At 43.7% G+C, this 22,351-nt stretch overlaps 1 protein-coding gene and 1 long non-coding RNA gene across 3 annotated transcripts in view; one reads left to right on the top strand and one right to left on the bottom strand.

The window, feature by feature from the left end:
• LOC131809612 (uncharacterized) overlaps positions 1-16,933 on the bottom strand; it is a 41,954-nt gene extending 25,021 nt beyond the window's left edge. Inside the window, exons 1-2 of one of the 2 annotated variants that reach the window (XR_009345236.1) lie at positions 16,813-16,933; positions 11,194-11,411 (exon numbers count right to left, since the gene is read on the bottom strand). This is a non-coding gene — a long non-coding RNA (uncharacterized LOC131809612). Of the gene's footprint in view, positions 1-11,193; positions 11,736-16,812 lie in introns of those variants that run through there. The other variant, XR_009345235.1, reaches the window with a different exon arrangement.
• Positions 1-22,351, top strand: part of CASQ2 (calsequestrin 2) — a 60,901-nt gene that overhangs the window by 25,533 nt on the left and 13,017 nt on the right. Inside the window, exons 3-8 of the mRNA XM_059136834.1 lie at positions 310-410; positions 1,797-1,908; positions 7,291-7,364; positions 12,820-12,950; positions 14,549-14,594; positions 20,846-20,900. Coding sequence (XP_058992817.1) covers positions 310-410; positions 1,797-1,908; positions 7,291-7,364; positions 12,820-12,950; positions 14,549-14,594; positions 20,846-20,900 — 519 coding nt within the window. The remainder of the gene's footprint in view (positions 1-309; positions 411-1,796; positions 1,909-7,290; positions 7,365-12,819; positions 12,951-14,548; positions 14,595-20,845; positions 20,901-22,351) is intronic.

Here is a 22,351-nt window from a genome sequence, read left to right as displayed (position 1 = left end):
AAACTTTTGGTAGGGAGAATAGGGTTGGCAGTATTTCTGGAAAATTAAAGCAGTGGTAGGGTAGAGAATAGATTTTTCTTTCAAACTAAAGTCCTGGTAGAGCTTCTGGTTCTTAACGATTTCAGTTTAAACATGTGCTTTGGGCGCCCTTGACAAGAGTGTTTTCAAGAAACTGATCCTAAGTTGAATGCTGGCCCCACTGATCCTGACCCCACTATCATCCAGGGATCCTGAGCCAGATGTCAGCCCACAGGATGGCTCTTCTTGCATTGGAATGACCTTGTCTTGTGGACTCTTTGTTTCTTCCAGGTTTTGATGAAGAAGGAAGCCTGTATGTTCTTAAGGGTGATCGTACGATTGAGTTTGATGGCGAGTTTGCCGCTGACGTCCTCGTGGAATTTCTTCTGGATGTAAGCATTTATGCACAATGGGGCTCTTTGGGTTCAAATATAAGGGAAAGTGAAATCCCAAAGTAAGAACCAAGAAGCTGGAAAATCTGTCCTGGTCTAAGACTGATTCCTCGGGCTTCACAAAAAACTAAGGAGGACTTACTTCGCAATGCTATTTTCTTCTGGTGGGAAGCTGGTCCTTAAGTTACCTCAGAAATTGTTTTATTAGGGGTCACTAATCGCGACTGTGTTGTAGTAACACACTAAGTTTCTTAGTAATTAGACGCTACCATCTCCTGAAATCCCCCTGGCTTTGTTCTAGGGCTTCTGAAGAAGAGCTGGGGAGAGTGGGAAGGAGAGGTGGATAATCACCCAAAGAGGAAGTAATAATCAGCTTAGTTACGGTCAGAGCAGGATAAAGAGCAGGGCTAACAAGCCCCCCAATATCACAGTCCCTCTCAGCCATGGGGGTACAACACTCCCAGAGCCATCTGCTCAGGCACATAGAGGAACAACACATAAAAATATGTTATCCATAGACAAACTCATACTTTCCATAATAGCCATGAAGCTGAATGCTTTTGAACAGATTCCTGTGCAGGTAAACGATATCCATACCGATGATTCCTTGTCTACCAGCTAACACACGGTGGCCTGTGCCTTTTCCTCATGGCCTCAAAAACCCAGAGAGAGTGAGTCAAAAGTGAGTGGAAAGCCACCTCCTGCAAAAAAAACCACCCATGGACTCTGCCTGGCTCTCTCCTGGACCCATCCCTGCAAGCCCTAAAAAAAAGTGAGGGAGGCAACAGAAAATTCTGGGCCAATCTCTATCAGCTAAGTGGAGCCTCTTAGATGCACATGACAGAACCCATGCCCACCTACACAAAAAGCACAAATGGAACAACAGAGGGAGGGCAGATTTTAGACTGATAAATCAGAGATCGTGCTCTCTTCAGTGTGTTGGCTTTGTCCTCAAGCTGATTCTTTTCTAGTTGCTTGTAAGACAACCAGTGATTGGAGCTGATATGTCACATCTCCTCATTCATATCCAACGAGGGGTGTGGGCTAGGGGAAAGGACCTGGCCTCCACTGTTCTCCTGGAAGGATTGGAGAATTTCCCCCAAAGCTCTCAGCAAATCTACCGGAAGAGTCACTGGCCAGAGTTGGGTCACATGCCATTCTGAAATCGATAATGGAAAAGAGAAATAGAATTGTCTAGTGTCTAGTGTCAGCCTACCCCTTGAGTTAAGCTGATTCCTCAGAAGGCACTGTTGCTGTGTGCTTTGGAGGAGGATGGGGTCCACAGATCCCTGCCAAAGCATCCTACGCATGGGCCTGATGTCCCCACTGAGGAGGGAACATTTTTCTCACTGAACATATCCTGTGTATGTGTGCGTGGCATTCCAGCTAATCGAAGACCCTGTGGAGATCATCAACAGCAAGCTGGAGGTCCAAGCCTTCGAACGCATTGAGGACCAGATCAAACTCATTGGCTTTTTCAAGAGTGAGGACTCGGAGTGTAAGTTTTCTGAGCCCCACCTGTGAGTCTAAAGGCTTAATTCCCCACCAGTTATTTAGAGTGCTGCCCCTGAAGAGGATGGGGGCGTCAGCGTATCCGGTGCTGGGTGGAATGCAGGGAGAATAGTCCTCGCACCCTGTGTAATGGGACCCATCTGCAAAAAGTATGCGAAGCAGGCTGGGATGTTGGAAGAGGCATAAAGATTGGGCCATGTTCTCTGGTCTTGGGAGGAGCATGTTTTATAGAGAGAAAAGTCTTCCTTCCCCTTTTCTACTCACCCACCTACCAGTGGGACTCTTCCCTAAAATAGGTAAAGAGTGGGCTCTCTCCCTGATGTTGGCAGCTCCTGTGGCCACCAGCTGGAGAGCTTCTCAGTCACTTGGACAGGCTTAGAGGAAAATTTGGGTGGGCAGGGCTCAGCCGCCGCCACACAATGTGGAAAATTGCTGGCCAAGCCCACAGTCGACCACCAAAGCTGCCCTCAACAGCACAGCCTCACCCCTGGGTGTAATCCCTTTGAACGCTTTGTGGTCAGGTTTTGGGTGGGCACGGCAGTGCATCATAGCATCACCACAATCCATATGGGAGGGAGAGAGCGGAGAGTGGGAGTCAGGAAAAGGAGAGACCAGGCAAGCTAACTCCTGGAGTGCGTCTTTTTAAACAACTTTGGCAGCATGGCCCAATGAGGTAAGACTTTTTCTGGAGCCTCAGCTGTGGCATAACCACAAAAGAGGATCTGGTAGCATTCGTACATGGGGGACATGCAAAGGAGGGCTGCTTATGATGTTTCTGCAAACTCCAAAATATTTTGAAAATTATTTGCAAAGCTGTTTCTTTGCCCGTATGCCAGCTGGCACCCTCAGTCTTCTCACCAGCAAGCCACCTATTTTCCCTCTGCTGTGATCAAACTTAGCTGCCTTCTCTTGTGCTATATAAAAACCTCTATCTGGGGGAAAGGTGGCTGTCCAGAGAAATTTGCCCAGCCCTCCTTTGGGTGACTTCACTTCAATTTTTATGTTTCTTATAGATGCTGACTACTCTGGGGTGCCCCAGCTGCCCCCTTCTTCTTTCTCCTTAAACTTATTTCTATTTCCCTTTATCCATTTCTGTCCCCACCCTTCAATCTCTTTTGTCCTCTGTTTCTCTCCCCTCCATTTAGCTCAGAATAGCAGGTAAGAAGGAAAGCAAGGCACAGACTGGGATAAAGAACACATCGTCTAGTTTCTCTCCTCCCTACTAAGACAGTGACAAAAACAACTCCTTTAATCAACACATGTCACGTACCAGGGTCTATGTCAGGAGCTCCATAGTGACACCTCACCTTCTTTCTCACTACTAGCCTGTAAGGCAGTTAGCATATTATCAGTGTTTTGATGAGGAAGAAATGAAAAGAACAAAAAAGTTCAATTAGCTCACTATCACACAGCTAGTAAATAAATCCTACAGCCAAGATTTAAATCCTAGTAATCTGACTTTATATCTTGCACACGTAAACACCATTTTGTACTTTCAAGATTTTACACACTTTTTTAGGTCATGGCACACACAAAATGTGGTGATGTTTGCCCAGCTCATGGGGTAAACTGGAGAGGATCTGGACTTAGTAGAAAAACAAAAAACAAACCAAAACAAAACAAAAGATTCTTTTGCTTTCTTTATATACTACTACTACTAATAATAATAGTAAAAGAAGATAATAGAAAAGTTTTCAATATTGCCTTGCATAAATCCTCCAAATAAAATATTTTTAGGTTTTTTTGAATGAGAATGTTGTACTTCCTTCTAAAACTATAGCTTTTGAAACAGTGACACGAAACTCCTGGTGAAGGGTTTAAGCAATCTCTTCTTGATGGTCACAGTCAACAAGAGACTTTGCTTGAACAGGTGGATGGCGGCAAATGACAAGGCAATAGTTACCGCTTTTCCTCTGATTGATGAGCGGTCTTTTCTTGCCACTGAACAGAATTTAGGAAATCTGATCTCTAAATTGTCCTTCAAGGGCATGAGCATTGCTTCAGTCCTAATGGCTTTTACTTTCATTTTCACCAGCAAATGTAATATTCTTATAATTTGAATAGATTTCAAATACAAAGTTTTCCATATTATACATTTCAAAAATAATAATGAAGCATTTCCTTAAGAATACACAGATCGAGTTCTACTAGACTTAGAGACTTTTTTCTGGAGATTTAAGTAATAAAATCACTAGCGAGCCATTTCAACATCCTTTTTTTTTTTTTTAAGATTTTTATTTATTTGACAGATCACAAGTAGGCAGAGAGGCAGGCAGAAGGAGAGAGAGGAGGAAGCGGGCTCTCCGCTGAGTGGAGAGCCCGATGTGGGGTTCAATCCCAGGACCCTGGGACACTGACCTGAGCCGAAGGCAGAGCTTTAACCCACTGAGCCACCCAGGCGCCCCTCAACTTCCTTTTTAAGGTTGAATTTTTATCTTTAAATTGACAAACTTTGTCTTTAGGAAAGTCTAAGCCCAGATCATGTTAGTAATACCGATGATGATGATGAACATGATAAAGAATAACAGTCATACATTCATTCCATTGATGTTAGTAGACAATATGAACATTCAAGTGTATGAAATCAAAACAAAAAAAAACTCCCCAAACCCTGAATATTTTACAGTATCACAAACCAAAAAACATTACTAATGACAAACTAGCTTGGACTATAGTCACAATCATACCAACTGAGAAGACCTGGTGAGGAAGCAGTTTCCCCAAGGATCTCTCCAGCTCTCATGCTTGTCGACATCTTAGTCAGAAAATATTATAGAATACAATAAGTTTACACTTTCATATATAATATTAACTACTGTGAAATTTTGAATGGTTGTAGAAAACATGCAGAAAGTTTTATCACCACAAAAAATGTATGACTGTTACACACTGACTGAAAGCATCATGAAGTTCTATCAGACATTCACGTCTCCCTGTTTCTTCTTGCCATGGGGTCCATAGGTGGGGAGTTGGGAAGGCACCAAGGGAAAGCACTCAGGAAGAATCCTTTATTTCTGCTGTAGTTTGAGGGTGACTGTTCAAGGAAATTTAATGGCATAGAGACATTGGCTTTGCAAAATGATCCCAATCTATCCTACAGAGAAATGGGAGGACAGTGGAGAACTAGAGGGTTTGAACACAGAGGTAGACTGGAATGGTTGGGGAGAAAAGTGTCCTAAGATATAGAAGATCAAATTAGAAAGGACTTGGAAGAATTGGGGGGCCACATCTTCCAAGGAAACTTCACATCCAACTTGAGCACATAGCCATGGATGTTAGCGTTGAGAGAGGGTGACAGGAACTTCTGAGGGGAACTCAGCAGATAGTTAAGAATGCCAAACTGGGGGAAATCTGGAGGTGGACAGCCAGTATCCAGTATGAAAAACCCTGAGAAATTGGAAGAAAGGTGAGGAAATGCAGTATGCAGTAAGCTGGAGGTTAAAGGCTGATTGTTCAGGAGCCTATTCCAGAAGGGGAAACGGAGGGTCAGACTGGAAGAGCCAGGAAGGAGCTGGTCAGCATCAGAACAGGACATGAGGGCAGGAAAAACCTGATGTCACATGACATCAAACAGAGCAGATTAGACCAGGTACCCTAGAAGACAACCCCTATTTGGGAAAGGCTAAAGGTTCAACCACAATTTGAAGCCTCACCTTGGGGGAATTACCTTGTTCTACCCTTTTTCATCTTAAAAGGGATACAGATTGGTTCCCTAGGTGAAGAAGGGAATTCTCTGGACACAGTTGTAGGCCATCCTTTCCAGCAGGGGAGGAGTTCAAGGACGTGGGGAGAGATTCTTCAGGGACAGGGGGGTCAGGGAGGGAGGAGACAGACGATTCTGCTGGAGACCTCTATAGTTTTAGACAGATGTAAATAGCTTAGGTATGGCCCTAACCCTTCCACTCTCCCACCTGCTGTCTATTCGTTCTCCAAACCTCTCACCCATCTTCTTCCCCATCCACCCAGTTCTCTACCTCAACTATCAGGCTATATGATATATTTTCCAACTAACCAATTACCTTTAGGGGGAGAAGTCTTTGTGAATGTGTATAGGTATGGAGAGACATTCTTGTAAATTTTTCAACCCCCTCTCATCTGTATTTATTGCACTTAACCTCTATTCTAGCAACCATCACATTACATTGTGGTTCTTTAAGGGTCCATACCAACTCTGGGTTGTGTGCCTTTGAGATCATTGCCTTTGTCTTACTCATGTTTGTATTCCCTGATCCACTATTCACCGTGAAGTTTTTGATTGACTTGAAAAATTCTGCATGCTCCTGGAACTCAGGCAAAAGCTTAGGTCTCTAATGATTAAGAGATAGGGAACTCCACAAAATGGGAAGAGGTTAATCTTCTTAAGAATGAATCAAAGTGTCACCAACTTTCAGGATTATGGATGTTATGTAGAATCACCCCTGCGAGCATTCCCATACCCATCAGCCTCACCTCTAAAGCTGAAATACCAGTGTCTTCTCCAGGTCACTGACGAGATGTGACAAGGCACAGCATGGCCACGCTCATGGGTCTCAGGCGTAACGTGACCAGTTTGGATTCAGGTTTGAGACCAGAGTCAAGCATAGGCTTGATTGATTTTAAATCATCTTCTCAAGGAATCAGAATAAGAATGAAAACTTAAAAAGAGGGAAAGAAAAATGAGGGTTTACCAAAAGGGGGACTTCTGCTAAGAAGTTTAAAGTACTTTCATGATGTCGTTTTTGATTGAGGTTGCTTTACATACTAAGATGGATTTCCTTCTCACCTGGTGGTCACTTATAGGAAGCTGTGCTTACACACTCATAACTAATGGTGAGTCTGAGTGGAATAACTTTTTCCTCAGGTTTAGAGTCTAATATTCTCTTTTTCTCCCTTTCTCAGTTTCCTTCACTTTCTCCTTCCCGTCTACCAATTCCTGAAAAGACATAAAAATGTGGTAAAGGGTTCTTCTTTAGCTCAATAGAATAGCAGTCAACTCAAACTCCTTGGGGGAAATTGTGGGTTTAAATAGCAATAAATCGGGGCATCTGGGTGGCTCAGTCATTAAGCGTCTGCCTTCATCTCCGGTCATGATCCCGGAGTCCTGGGATTGAGCCCTGCATTGGGCTCCCTATTTGGCAAGAAGCCTGCTTCTCCCTCTCCCACTCCCTCTGCTTGTGTTCCCTCTCTCGCTGTGTCTCTCTCTGTCAAATAAATAAAATCTTTTAAAAAAAATAGAACTAAATAATTTTCTATCTAAATAATAATCTACTAAATAATTTTCCAGTCATGATTAATTGGCTCCCCACTCTCTCTACATTATTTAAAAAGAGAAATGTCTTTGGCATGCATCTTTAAAAGTTCTCTTTCTTTGATCTTTTTTCCCTCTCAGATTACAAGGCTTTCGAAGAGGCAGCTGAACACTTCCAACCTTACATCAAATTTTTTGCTACCTTCGACAAAGGGGTAAGTACCTATGAAACCCCAATTTGGATACTTCTGTAGGCATAAAGGATGAAAATTTGAACTTCCCAGTCCTTTTCTAAATTTTAGAAACATTTGCCATCTTCCATCCATTAACACTTTCTCCAGAAGTGTTAGAAATACAGCAATAAGTCACTTTTGAATGGGAGAGGAATACAAAGATGATTAATTCAGAGGAAGTAAGCTCATTTCTGAAAATAGCTGATGAAAAGTGATGAACCATTTTTAACCACCTTGAACACTAAGAATGGGCCGTGCATGAGCAGAGCATGCCAGGACACTAGTTACCGCTTCCTTGTCTTTAGAGCTATTTTCTCCCTTCCGAGGGGTGCATACTTCCCCTTCTGTTGGGTTAGGATGGGGGAATGGAATGGGGAGGACTACTGGTCATCTGAAACCTGGAGTGCTTCCATAAGTTACCTATTATCTTCAAGAGATGTCATTAATATACTCATATGTAATTTAATTTTTCTTTCTTTCTGGATGTGGCTCATGATTTTGTAAGTCAAAGAACATATAGAAGGACCTTGAATCAGTGGGTAATTTTTTTGGAGTTCATTGTGGGTGGAATACTCCACTCTAACTTCAGTTAGAACTAAAATGGCTACTACTTATCGAGTGCTTTTTGTGTGTCGGGTACAACTTGATGCTTTGTATGTCTATGACCTCTAAGCCTTTAAACAACTTTGGGAGCCAAGAAGTCCCATGTCCCATATAACAAAACAGATTTAGAAAGAGTAAGTAATATCCAAGGTCTCCAGTGAATTAATGGTAGTGCTGAGATCCCAGCTATGCCCCACACCCATGCCCCTTCCTTGGTAACATCCACTTAAGTAGAAGACTCTGTACCTGCCCTTGAAATTCAAGGTGTATCCCCACACACCCACATTCACATGGAGATACCCACATTCACATAGAGACACACATAATGCACAAAAAAATGCATACATAACACACATGTAAAACACCCAACACACCCACAACACACAACAAACATAGCACACAAACATGACACACATAAGCACACAACAAACAGGACACACACAATACACACATAACACACACCTCCTCACACACACTCACACTCAAACCCACATCCACACTTATATAACTGTCAGTACACATGCACTCACACTCATAGCCACACCTATACACATAAGACTCTCTCTCACACTCACACACATGTCACAACTAAAATCCTTCAGTCACCATATCTACTAGAACAAATAAGTCTAGGACAAACTAAATCCTGATTACATTCAAGTCAAAGTCCATCAGAGGGTGACCTACTGAGGGGTAAGGCAGTTGAAGAGCAGGGCTTGTGGGCCTTTATACCATGGGAAGTTCAAGTATTCTGTGAAAAACAGAAGGAAGCCTGTAGGTTCTGGAACAGGGAAGGAGTATGCCAAGAAAAGGTTGTATTCAATCCCTGTATATGTGTACATCAAACCACCTCTGTGGATATGGCCCTGCTCTAAAAACTCTAGATTGAAAATAATCCAGAAAAGAGTCTATAATCTGAGTAATAAAATCTAAACCTGAAGAAAATTTACCTTGATTGGTTGGATTAGAGTCAAGAGAGATCCAGAGCAAGAATACCAAAAGCAATAATAACTACCACTTACTAAGTAGCTTTTATGTGCTAGACTCTGTGCTGAGAGTTTACATAGCTCTTTCAGTCATCTCCAAGTGCCCATAAAGGACATATTAGTATTCTCAGTCTACATAGAAGGAAGCCAAGGCACCGAGAGATTAAGTGATTTGCCCATGGTCACACAGTAAGGGAGCAATGAAGACTGAGGTGTAATCTTAGGTCAGTGTTCATACTACTGTGCAGAGAAAGAAACAATACACATGAAGCTCTTGGCTGAAGTCTGATGTGGGGAGCATTCAGTAAATGTTAACTAGTCCTGTTGTGCATAAAAGGCAGCCATCTAAGCCCAGGGGAGTGGAGGTTGGGTGAGAACTTTAGCAGAGAAGGGGAGGTAAAGGGAGACCTAAACTGAATACATCACTGTCATTCCATTATGACAGGCCATCAGTGACTGCTGTGGCTCCCGGGGGTCAGCACTCATCTGAGAGAACACAATCAGGCAGGCAGGCTAGGCCAGCCAAGAAAGCCTTAGTTCTTCGAAGGGTGGCCCACTGTTCAGTTCAGGGTGGTATCGGTTTTCAGACATGCCTCCCAGCCCAACCATATGGTTTTATGTCCGTGGCCCATGAAGAAGGTGAGGTCAGGCTATAATTACAAACTCAGAAGCCTCTTCACTCCAAACTCTGTAAGACACTGAGTCATAAGTGCCCCCATTCATGTAGCCTTGTGGGATTTTACAACATTTAAAAGAAGAAAGACACACTCTCTACCTCTACATGGAACATGGAAAGAAGAGGAGTCACACTCAGAGGACTCAGTGCCATTTGGGACTTGAAAATTTCATCTATCATTTGCCGGTGAGGGAGGGAGCCAGAGCCCAAGGAAGTCTCATGGTTTCCAGCAGGGGGCGCTGGTGCAGAAGAGGGAGCTGCAAGAACTTTCATTGAGACGGAGGGAAGCCCAGAAGGACCAGGGGAAGGGAAAGTATTTCCTAGAGGTGTGAAGTCAGGAGAGGCCAGGGCCAAGGAGGCACTAATACAGTCCCAAAGATGAAAAGCCAACTGGCAGACGTGGAGATGACAAGAGGACGTGGTCATTACTGAGGTGAAGGAGAGAAAGACCAGAGAAGATTCAAAAATACAAGACTGCAAGTCTCCTCTTCGAGATAGCAAAGATCCTGAAGCTCCTGAAACCATTAGGGAATCGAAGAAAAGAATCTACTGAGAAACATAAGATGGGGTTGATGAGTTCTCTTACTACAAGTGGGGAAGATGTACAACTAGAAGTATCTTTCATTTACTCATTCATTTGCTCATTCAGAGAATATTTATTGAGTGCCCTTTATGGGCTGGAAGCTCTTCTAGAGGCCAGCGACATTACAAGGAGTAAAACAGATTCCTGCCCCTGTGGGATTTAGAGTTTAGTGTGGTGGGGGAGGGGACAAGGAGAAGATGGTAGACAGAAAGTAAGTAAACAAACCAATAAATATGTTATATTCAGTACAGTATATGAGTTAGAGAACCATGAAGACACTGGGATGTCAGGGCTGCTGAGCCATTGTCCAGAGGGATCTCCCCCAAAGAGCTTTTAAAATCATGGATTTCTGGACCCCACATCTAAGATGAAACTTGTATTTTTTGTGTTGTGACCAGGCCCAGGAACATGCATTTCCGCAGAGCTCCTTGGGGGCATTCTACCTGACCTATAGGTTTGGGACCAGCACTAATAGTTGCATCCTGATCCTAAACCAAGCTATGACATCTCTGATCTGAATCCCATGGAGCCAGAGAGTCAGAGGGCTAAGGATGGCATTTTATTGGCCAAGATACAACTGAAAAAAATGGAAGAAAGGGCTTTCCTTGGGATAAAGGCTGAGGGCACTCCATGGTGTGGGATATAGTGACTAGCCCTCTGGAAAGTTTTTTTCAGGTTTCCCAAGACCTAAACTTAAGAATATCACCATCCAGCTTCACGTTTGTGGTCTTAACATTGCATACCCAGACACTGGCATTCAAAGACACCCCCCACAACCCACACACACTTCATAAGTTGGGGATGAAAAGAGATTGCCATTCTAGGTGATAGTTTAGAACACACCACTGCCCGGGATTCACTTTTGGCTGTCTCCCCTCCACATACAAGATCTTAACAAACTGCAAACAAAGACTGGGCCTCCGGTTCATTATCTGTAAAGTAAGTAATAATAATGGTTCTTACCTTAGCAAGCCAGGTGAAGATGTACAAAGTAATCAACTGCACTAGCGCCCGACACAGCGTGAGTCCTCTGGGTGCTTACTACCTTTCCTGTTTTACTTCATCTGGTCACTCCCCACTTCCTTTAAGCACGGTTTCCTAGTTCCTAAAATATGTCATCAGTGAAGTCAGCAACCCAGAATCCAGTGTCATTTTCAGCCCATTTTCTGATGGGCCAGGCTCTGTGAAGAACATGTGAAAACCCAGCCCCTGGTTATATGTTTGCTGGTTTTTTCCCAGGCTCCCCACCGCAGCATCCATACCACCCCCACCCTGTCAAAGAGGGCGAAAAGTAAGAAATGGCCCCACACTTCCCTGTCCCTCAAAACCACATCAACATGATGATAAATCTCTTTTGAAGGACTGGAGCTCTTAACGTGGCCTGTTTTCTTTAGCTCTGGGTAGGATGCTAGAGTTTCTTTCCCTGAAGTCCTATGAGAAATGTCTTTTGGAATATGGTGACCCAGAATTAATAGCGACTGATGACAAAAGCCATAGGGACACCCGTGTTTGCTCAGAATGGCCTTACTTGTGTAACAGCTTATGTAATACTCAGTTCCTCCCCCTTCCCAATTAGTCACGGCTGTCCTGGACCTCTGCACCATTGGTTACCACCACAGGGCGTCAGCTCTTAGGCAATTCTTCTTTCGTTTCAAGGGAACCACTGTTCATCCCTGTGCTTTCTTGGACCACAGCTCAAACGGGAAAAGAATGGCATTTGGTTTTCTACAAAGCACTGCACATTCCAGGCCTCTCAAATCATTTCACAAAAAGAGGCTTGAGCTCAGCAGCCCTGCAGGCAAACACAGCACCCATTCTGCCCCAACAGTGAGACTATGTGGCCACTTTAATCAAGAGAGCAGACGTCTTCTGGGCTAAAAGCTGGCTCCCCGTGCTTTTTATCTGGTAGAGGGTGAGCCCCTCATCCTGGGTTGTTGGGGGACTATCCCAGTTCTAGCCTAAGAGTCTGAACCCTGGGAAGTCCCTCCGTTCTGGACAAAGCAGGATGGTTGGTGACCTTCTGGCTGGTAACAAAGCAGACAGGTCCCAGAGTCTGAGAAACCATTGGACAAGCCAGTACTGAGAGATAACCCTGCTTCTGTCTAAATCACAAGTAGGGGTAAGGAGATGATCAAGGACAGATTAATGGGTTGACCTCTGATTTTGAGTACTTGCGTGCTGTAAATGGTTTCTGTCAATTGCCTGTGCTATCCAAATTGGTTCAATTAAATCATGCATCTCAGAACACTGAGACTGTTCTGTTGACATTTGCTTCTTTCTCCAGCCCTGGCACATACAGTGGAGTGATGATGATTGTACAGTTAGATTTCCCACTTTTCATTCCTACCACTCCCTTCTCCTGGTTGGATCTCATTTGCCAAAGAGGGTTTTTCCTTGATTTGTCCTTCTCTGATGGGTTGAGCAAGGGCTTAGGCAATGGGTTTCTACCACTTCAACATTTAAGTTAAAACTGTACGTATACGCTCGTATCTTTGCCAGAAAACACACACACTTCTTATAGATGGGAAACCTATTGCTACTCTAGACTAACATTCAAGGAAATTATTGTGGTGTTTCTAATTGTTACAGGTTGCAAAGAAATTGTCCTTGAAGATGAATGAGGTTGACTTCTACGAGCCATTTATGGATGAGCCCATTGCCATCCCTGACAAACCTTACACAGAAGAGGAGATCGTGGAGTTTGTGAAGGAGCACCAAAGGTGCCTCAGATGGCATGCAGGGGATGGTGGGTGGGGGACAGGCGGTGGTCTAAGGCCTGGGGGATGGAAAGAACCTCTCAGTCCTAACATTTTTAGGCCTCCCATGAGCAATAAGCTGGAGTTACTACCTCAGAAGAACTGAAATCAATAGTATGGCTTTGTTGGTCATTGATCAGTTGGGCAGGGATATTGCTACCTTTTCTGAATATGGGTGTATACTTGCAAACAAGGTAGACCAACTCCCCACAATCAGCAAATCCCCTCTAAGTCAGAGTAAGTTACAAGTCATATTCTACAATAATAACAATAGAGATTTACTGTCAGACTCTTATATGCCAAATACCATGTCAGGTGCTTATGGAAGCTATTTTTATCTAATATTCAACATTATGGAGTATTATTACTATCCTGATGTTACAGATCAAGGGATTGGGCTCAGAGTAGTTAAAGAACTTAGCCATGGATGAGTGTTTAATACATAGACTTCTGGAAGAGGCATATTTGATACCACTTAGAGTAGCTCTAGCATGGATCAGCGAACTTTTTCCGTAAAGGGACAGAGAATAAATATTTCAGGTTCTGTTGGCCAGATGGTTTCTGTTGTAATACTCAACCTTGCTGCTGTAGTGTGAAAGCAGTTGTAGACAGTATGTAAACAAATGGGTGTGGCTGTATCCCAATAAAAGCTTGTTTATAAACACAGGAGGCACTGGCTGGATTTGGCCCACCAGCAATGGTTGGCTGACCCCTGCCCTTGAGAGAGGGACAATATTGAAACATGGAATGTGGTAGTGGGTTCGACACCTCGTCACACCACCCTCCCTCTCCAACGCCCGCTCAGATATGTCCACTGAACCTGGAGCACTATGACTCCATCACCTGGTTGTCCTGGTCCCCATAGGGAGGCAGCATTTGGAGAAGGAAATCTCAGTGTGTCTAATACAATTTTCCAACATTCAGAAGGAAATAAAACCATGAGCAAAATATAATTTTACTTGTTCCTCCAAACATCCCTAAAGAGCTTTAAATGATGATCCTGATGATAAGACAATGCAGTCCTGGCCTGGGAGAACCACTACTTCTGTTTCTTCTCCCAGGTGTCCTCATTCTGGGCCTGCTCTGGGCTTTGAGCAGTGGGCCTTATCTTTGAGGAAGGAAATGACTTCTTGCCCTAGAAATAAGCTAACCCTGTACCCTCTGACCCATTGTTTGTAATCGACTTTATTTCCGTATTTATTTGGCTCCACACTTAGAGTGGAGCCTAACATAGGGCTTAAACTTTATGACTGTGAGATCAAGACCTGAACTGAGATCAATAGTTAGATGCTTAATCCACTGAGTCACCCAGGGGTCCCTGTAATAGGCTTTATACAATCCTTGGATCAAATGGGTCTGTGAAAAGGCTGGCAGCTTCAGGTCCAGCTAGCTCCCTGTGTGATGTAGCAGGGTAGAACAGCTCCATTTCCTTAGGGGAGATTTCTAGAGCTCTTCATGCCCTTGCAAATGAACCAGCATCTCATTTTATATTCACTATGCTGAGGCTGTGATGTCTGCCTTGGTAATCCCTACTCAAAGAAGTTCATCTTTGTTTTTTTCAGACCCACCCTACGTCGCCTGCGTCCAGAAGACATGTTTGAAACATGGGTAAGAAATGAGAAACTCTTTCTGCCTTGTAGACACCACCCCAAGTGGAGTACCCCTTTGAGTTCCCAAACTTAAACCACATTTTATTTTGCTGGAGTGGATGTCTAGATGATGGAGAATTTGAAACGTGGATAACATCACGCTCAATTAAAGCCCAGTTCTCCTTGGATCTAATTTAAGCCTCTTGGATACTACCCACAAGGCAAAACTACTCTTTGAGTTCATTTCCCACAGTCACTACTGGCTTCTGGTCACTGACGACCAGAGACCCAGGGTGACATCATGGAAGGCGTTCAGGCTGTGGAGTCATAGAGACTTGGGTTCACATCCAGAATCTGCTACCTGGTAGCTCTGCATCCTGTATCAAGTCATGTCATCTTTCTGAGCTTTAGTTAGTTTCTGCTTCTCAAATCAGGGCTTTTCGTAAGGATGAGTGGTTGTTAAACACCCAGAACCTGGGAGGTATTTGGCCAATTGATGGTAGCTGTTTTCATTAATATCAACTCAAGGTACTGGAAGATGCTGAGTCAGATTATCCCCTAGGTCTATGCCATAGACAACATGTCAGGCAAGTCAAAATAGTATAGAAAGAAGGCCATGGAGATACAACATCCCATGCGATCCCATTCCACATCAGCTTTATATAAAATTCCATAACCATAACAACCAACACCTGTGGAGCTTCTTCAAAGCATTCCACAGTATCCTTTTAAACTGGATGTTTCAAGAGTTCTAAAAAGTGAGGAAAACTCACTTTTACATGGGGAAACTGGTGATCGTACAGATTAAGTTGATTAATCAGGGATACATAAGTAATAAGCATTAGATCTTGGGACTTAAGTTCAGATCATTTGGAGCCAAATCTCATGTTCTCTTCAGTATAGTTCCCCAGAGTAAGCCATATCCCCATGAGATGCCATTTTGTCAAGGGGGTGGGGGAGAAGAAAGGAATTAAAATGAAAGCATTTATTTATTTGGTCTTTGATTCAGAGTCTAAAATGACAGAACAGAACCATGAAGTAACTTATCACTTGATGTCTTACTGGCTGGTAACTTATTTGTATGTCTGAAGGCAGAACAAACATTTTGTAAGACCCTGAAGAGCAAGTCATCCAGTCTGGATAATCAGACTTTCGAAGAATAACCGAGCAGTAATGGCAACCTATTTTCTTAATATTTAAACCTTTCAAAAATGTAATCTTTAAAAGGTCTTGTTACTAGATTTAAAAAGAGTGTATCAGTGTTTTAAAAATAATATTCTTTTAAAAAATATCTTTACCTTTTACTGAAAATCGTTTCACACTTACAAAAAACAATGTAAAGAATTCCATGATCTCTTTACCAGATAACCCAAATGTTAACATTTTACTTTATTTGCTTGATCACATACTTCTTGACAGATAATGGATATAAACATTTTTTTCCCTGAATTATTTTAGAGTAGCTAGCAGACACAAATCTCCTTATACTTCAGATGTTTTCTAAAAACAGGGAATGTCTCTCAAAACCACAGTGTACTTATCAAAATCAGGAAATTAGTATAATTCTATTTCACCTATGGACCTTATTCAAACTGACCAGTGTCCCACTAATGTCCTTTATAGCACACACACAAAAAATTCCTTTTTCCTGGCCCAAGATCTGATCTTGGATCTCACACCCGAGGTTTGTTGTTCTATTCTTTAGTCTTTAACCTGGTGTGAGTTCTTGGTTACCAGAATCTGCTACCTGGTCTTTCTCTGTCTTTCATGACCATTTTAAATTGAGAGTGATTGTCACTGCTCTCTTCTGCTATGTCTCTGTTCTTAGTTCTTTTAATTTTCTTCATCCCTAAGAGAAGCCCTTCCTTCAGACCTTCTCTTAATGACACAGCTATATCACATCCCTGACACCATATGCCTTGGTGGGAGAGATGTGTCCTGTCCCCTCCCCCTGACCACAAATACCCCTAGCCCCCCACACTGCCCAGTAGCAATGTTCCCTCTTATATATCATAGGCAGAAGTTCAGAAATTTCACTCTCTGGATTCACTGAAACTCATTCTCTGCTCTCTTTTCACTTAAGGGAAAAGAGAAGTTACTACCTTTCGCTATAATATAACTGATGGCTCATATTTTCCACCATTACTATATATTCAATTGTTTTCTCATCAGGAAAGGGCTTTGTATTAAATTTAACCTGGTAGAGAAAAGGGCAACTAGACTGGTTTTCTTCTTACCTGCACGCCATCATGGACTATCCATGTGACATCCGCAGGAGCTGTGACCGGACCTAACCGGAGGGAAGGCAGGATCATCTTTCCATCCTTAAAAAGGAGAAGCAGAAATCAATCTGTCAAAGGGATCTCTGGGAAGCCACTTCCCAAGTGCCTTCCCCATCTACCTTTGCCACTTAGGGAAGCATTGCTCCAAAGAGCAGCATCTTCATGGACCCCTTGGCTGCAGCAAATGAAACCACAGAAGCTGGGGGAAGGTGACCCGTTATGAACTTGGAAGTCTTTATCTTCAACACCCACTTCCCCAGACGTTGCAAAATATGTAAATAAGATAGGAAAACTAAGTCAAGCTAAAGCAACTATTGACCTTTTTCTTTCTCTCATTGTGTGGGTTTTTAAAGAGCAAACCATAAAAAACACATACTTGATTATTACTAAAGAAATTGGTGGCTAGCAATACTTGCTTTGTAAATCAAACAGCTATTTGCTTATTTAGATTCAAAGAACGTCAAGGTGGGGCAAGGTGGTCCAGACTGAGTGCCGGCTTGTCCGTCCCTTTCAACACTCTTACCTTCCAACCAGCTCTCCATCCTGGCAAGTGGTCGGAGTTCTGGGCAAAAGTCTATGGGGATGGGAGTCAGCAGTTCCTTCAGAAAGAACCTTCTCTCTTTGTGGCAGTTACAAAGTAGTACTTCCAAAAGGGGGCCAGAAACCTCCAGATAAGCCCCTGGAACATTCCATTGCACCAGGGAGTCTGTAGTTTTAAGTGCATGTTTTTTTCTTTGCATTGCTTCAATCAAGAGAACAAACATTCAACAGAACCTGGAAGGAAACAGAGCAAAACAGCAACAGTGTTAATATACCTGGGTGGTGGGTGACTGATGTGTGGTTTCTTTTTGGTATCTCTAATACTTTCTATTTTCTTCAACTAGTGTGTAAGCTTACACATCCTTTTTTCTTTAAGTCAGTGGACATTCATAAGAACCTATTACTTTGTGCTAAGCACAGGGTTTATAAAAATGAACATTGCTATTGTGTCCTTAGAAGTTCAGGGTTGAATAAATGAAACAATCTTAAAACATATAACACCACTCCAGTATGCCCATACTATGATAGATGGATGTACAAAGTGAAAGAGAATTCAGAGTAGGGTATTCACCAAAGTATTCCTAAGTCTCCAGTTCTTTGGGGGATATGGGGCTCAGTCATTTTACATAAAACCCCCTTACCAGCTCCTTTAACTAAGAGTCACTAATCTGAGTTTGAAACATCTGCAAACCCTGCAGGGACAACAGACTCATTCTGTTGCTATTGGTGATGTCAAGGAGGAAAATTGTTTCTTCTACCCTCTTAGGTTCTGTATTAAAGGGCTGCAAATTAAACTGACAAAACACCAATGAGCATGGGCAAAAGACAGATTTAATGACCTATTTATGCAAGGGAGTTTACAAGGAAATGTGACTCAACAAAGGGCTTATATACCATCTTAATTGGAAATGGGAGAGGCAGGAGGCACTTCTGGGAGAAAAAATGACTTGTTAGAAGGTTGGGGAGAAAGGGAACTTATGGAAAAATAAACCACATCTTTGGAAAAAGAAATGGGCCCTTGGGGAATAGATGGGAGATTTGCTAGTTCTGTGATAATATCTAAGAAGAGAAATTAGAACGGTTCTTGGGTACAGGTTTATGACAATTGAGTTCTTTTGGGATTCTCTGTTTTTAGGTAGATAAGGCATTTAGGAATTCATATGCTTTCAGCCCAAAATAATTTTTGTGCCACAGTGGCTTATTCTGGACCCCTTCAGTGGGAAAGAAAAAGCACGTGGGGTCAGACAGAACGGGCTTGAATCCCAGTTATGTCACGTACCAGTTCTGTGGCGTTAGGTAAGTCACTTCAATTCTTTAAGCACTAAATAGGAATAAGACTTTTATTTGCAGTTTAGAAATGACGTACTTGTAAAGAACTGATACAAAGAACAGCAGGGGGCAGATACTATTGTGGCCATTGTAATTATCCTTGTTATTTTAAGGCATAATCCTTTTCCTCAGAGAGCTTGCCATCTGGTTGAGAAGGTAAGATTTGTGCTATTAAAAAGAGAGTTTCCAAGGCAATGTGATTTAAAGGCTAAATGGGTGATCTGGAGCAAAGGCTGTGGGGTTCAGAGAAGGCCCCGGGGAGGGGGGGTGTCTCAGTCCTATGCATGGTCAGCTTGGCTCTTCCTCCCCCGTGCACAATGGATTCTCACTGAGGAACCCTGATTTATACACTTCCCCCATGGATTCTTGCTCTGTGAGTTTATTACTGAAAATACCCGGCGCCAAGCAGGCACCTACCTCTTTGCCAGTGTTCACTACAGGTTTGTGAACTGACTCTTTGATCCCTACAAAGAGACGGGTTCTTTGCCTGGATGAGAGCCCTCCATCCAGGCACCATCTTGGGTCTGGGGAGTGACAGTCAAATTGTGAGCAGCCTCTTAACAAACGAATATGGATTCTTAATTCCAAAAGCAATTTCCAAATGTGTTCTAGAAGGGCACACAGAAATGAAGCCTACTTCACAGAGTTAACACTGCTCACTTCCTGCTGATGGCAGGAGACAGAGACACAGGACAGCCTAATGAGAACTGATCAGGATATTCTGTCTGGCCATAATAGCAAATGTAAAACAGTGAAACCTTGGACTCCCCTTCTGGTTGGTGTCAGATTTGTGTAATAAACCTGCACACACACGCACACGCACACACATATATCTGTAAAATTCAATTCCCCAAAGCATCTGACCAAGCCCATGCCCACTCTCTTGTTTTTAATAATAATATTTTCCATTTAATCTCTCAGAATTTTTGGAGCTTTTGTCCATTCCAAACTCAAAGGGGAAAAATTAGCATTTAGATAGGATTGTACCAGCATTAAAATCAATTGAAATGGAAACGGGGATCATGGGAGGGTTGAGATGCCTGGAGTTTTTTCCATAGGACGATTCTGATGTGATATCCGGGATACCCTGTGACTCCCTTTCTCTGTGTCAGCGATAATCGGTATTCACTCAGATTTGTCCCGGGTGCCGCCTCCTTAAACATCTTCCTCTCCATGTTTTTTTGGTAATCACATCGCTCACAACAGAGCCTCCTCCAAAGGAGACACAAAGAATTGATGCAAAGGAGACACAGGGGTACGGTCCTTTCTGTCGAGAACATAGAACCATGCGATGCTGTTTGCTCGCTAAGGGATGTGACGGACTTGCTGAATCCTTGGCCTTGGCCTCAGCCCCCGCAGCCACACCCACGTGTCACGTTACACCCTCAACTTTCCCTAGTCCCCAAATCCACTTTTCCCATAGCCTCCCACACTCACAGAAATGCGTTAGAGGCCCTCAGCAAAATTTGGACCTGAGCAGAAAGGACCCCAAGGTGGGAACCTGGATGCCACAGTCAGCAAGGCACCCCTTACTGACTACACAGGTTTTTCAGTAGGAGGAGTGTTCACAGAGGAGCCCTACGTTTGTATATGATTCTTGTGTGAACAGAACAGACCCACGTCTTAATTGACCTAGAAGATTCCTGTCTGCTGCCAGTCTGGGGACAGTTTCAGGATTTGTCAAGGGCATTCAGACGTTCCCATATTTGCTGGTTGCTGGTGGTGAATTCTCAAAACACAGACTGACAATTTACTGAGCTATATTCAGAGTGATTGTTGCCCTTGGAGCTCCTAATAACCAGAATCGTGTTTTTCCTCCTTTTGCCTTTTGCTGCTGCTGTCCTGGACCCCACAGCCCACAGGAGTGAGGCCCATTCAGTGCTGATGTCTTGTGTGTTCTCCTGTCTTGTGAACCCATGGATCAAGCAGCACGCATTCCGCCCAGTTGCTCATCAATATTTCCTTCCTTACTGTGCACCCCTCAGTTCCCCTGCCCCATGTCCACTACCCCAACACCTCCCCCCTTCCCACTTCCATGCCACCCTTTGTCTCTGTCCCTGACTTGTTCCTTTCTATCTCTCCACCTGGGAGTGTAACTTCTGATTCTTCTCTCCTCCAGGAAGATGATCTGAATGGGATCCACATTGTGGCCTTTGCAGAGAGGAGTGACCCAGGTAGGAAACCCCCATCTGTCCCTTGACACCTTAAGCAAGATCTGACTTCTCCCCTTTGCCAGCACTCCTTCCTTGCTCTTGCCTCAGCGCTTGTCTGCAAGTCCACCGCAAGATATTGGGCACCCCCTGGTGGTCGCCAGTTAGGTATGAGTCTGTTGTCAGTTGTGCACACAGCCAAGAGATGTAGATGGATCAGAGCCTCATTCTTTTCTGCTTGGCTGTCCAAACTAGGAAGAAGCACTGAGTACTGAAGGGATATAAAAACATCCTAGCTTTACAGGGTGTATGCGCGTTCACTCACGTGTGCATGTGTCCGCGGATGACAGCGGACACACGAGCTTAGATTTCTCTCCGGCTCTTCAGCACCCAGTGCAGCTGAGCCCACTATCTGTGGGACTGCCCGGCCCGAGGCTGGCTCTGAGCACGCCCAGTGATGCTGCTGCACTATTGGGGGAGGGGGGCAGGGAGAGCAAGAGAACGCAGCCACCTGGAAGCTTGGGAGCCAATTAAGGAAGCGAAGTCAGCTGTCCTCCCTGCTGTCCACTGATGTTCCCAGATTTGGAATTCAACCGACTATCCAAGTGACCTGAGTCCCCAGGGGGCGCTTCTCACCTCACGTGTGCATGTGAGAGAGAGGGAGAGAGAAATGTTTGTCCACATTAAAAGTTTATTTAACAGTATTATGATCTAGTCTGTATAAATAACGATCCTACATTTCAACTACAACCAAAGTATGCTTTGCTTTGTAAAATATGGTATGTGCTTGGGAAACTTAATAGAAAACACTCCCTCAAAGAGTGAGGCTTGGACAAAACTGGCAGTTAATTTCTAAAGTGCAAAATGACCCTATAAACGGATGAGCAGCTTTGTTTTATTTTGGAAACTGGATGACTTTTTCCTGGTCACATTCTTTTTAGCTTCGGAAGTGCAGGAAAAATCAATATTGCTGGCTGTGGGATGCTGAGTCCCTTTGGCAATGCTGTGACATAAAGGGTCCCCAAAGCATAAGTGGGCATTCTGTGGCGCATATGCAGAGACTAGGCACGATCCAGATGGCACACGTAGAAGGCAAGGAACTTCATTTAAGATGGCTCAGCAGCTGGCCTTGGGCCATGAGGTGCCTGGGCAGGGGTCGCCAAACGTGACAGCATGAGAACCAAAGCCACCTGGGGCTGATTATAACAGGACCTTCCGAAACCTGTAATTGCACAGAGCTCAGAGGCAAGTGTTAAGGCACCATCCGGTTTAGGAACCACGGCCCCAGGTACTGCAGAACTGTGGTATTTGCCTGAGACCTCTTGTACACTCACAGGGACAGACGAGGAAGCTTCAAGGAGTTGAGCAGTCTGCCCAAGAGGGCACAAGGAGTTCATAGTGGGCCATGAAGGAGCCACAGGTTGTCTTGGTCCTCAGTATGTACCTGGTCCTTGTACAGCACCTTGACACATAGT

Source organism: Mustela lutreola, chromosome 10 (genome assembly GCF_030435805.1).
Source record: "Mustela lutreola isolate mMusLut2 chromosome 10, mMusLut2.pri, whole genome shotgun sequence".
Lineage (NCBI taxonomy): Eukaryota > Metazoa > Chordata > Mammalia > Carnivora > Mustelidae > Mustela > Mustela lutreola.
This window is presented reverse-complemented; position numbering and strand designations above follow the sequence as displayed.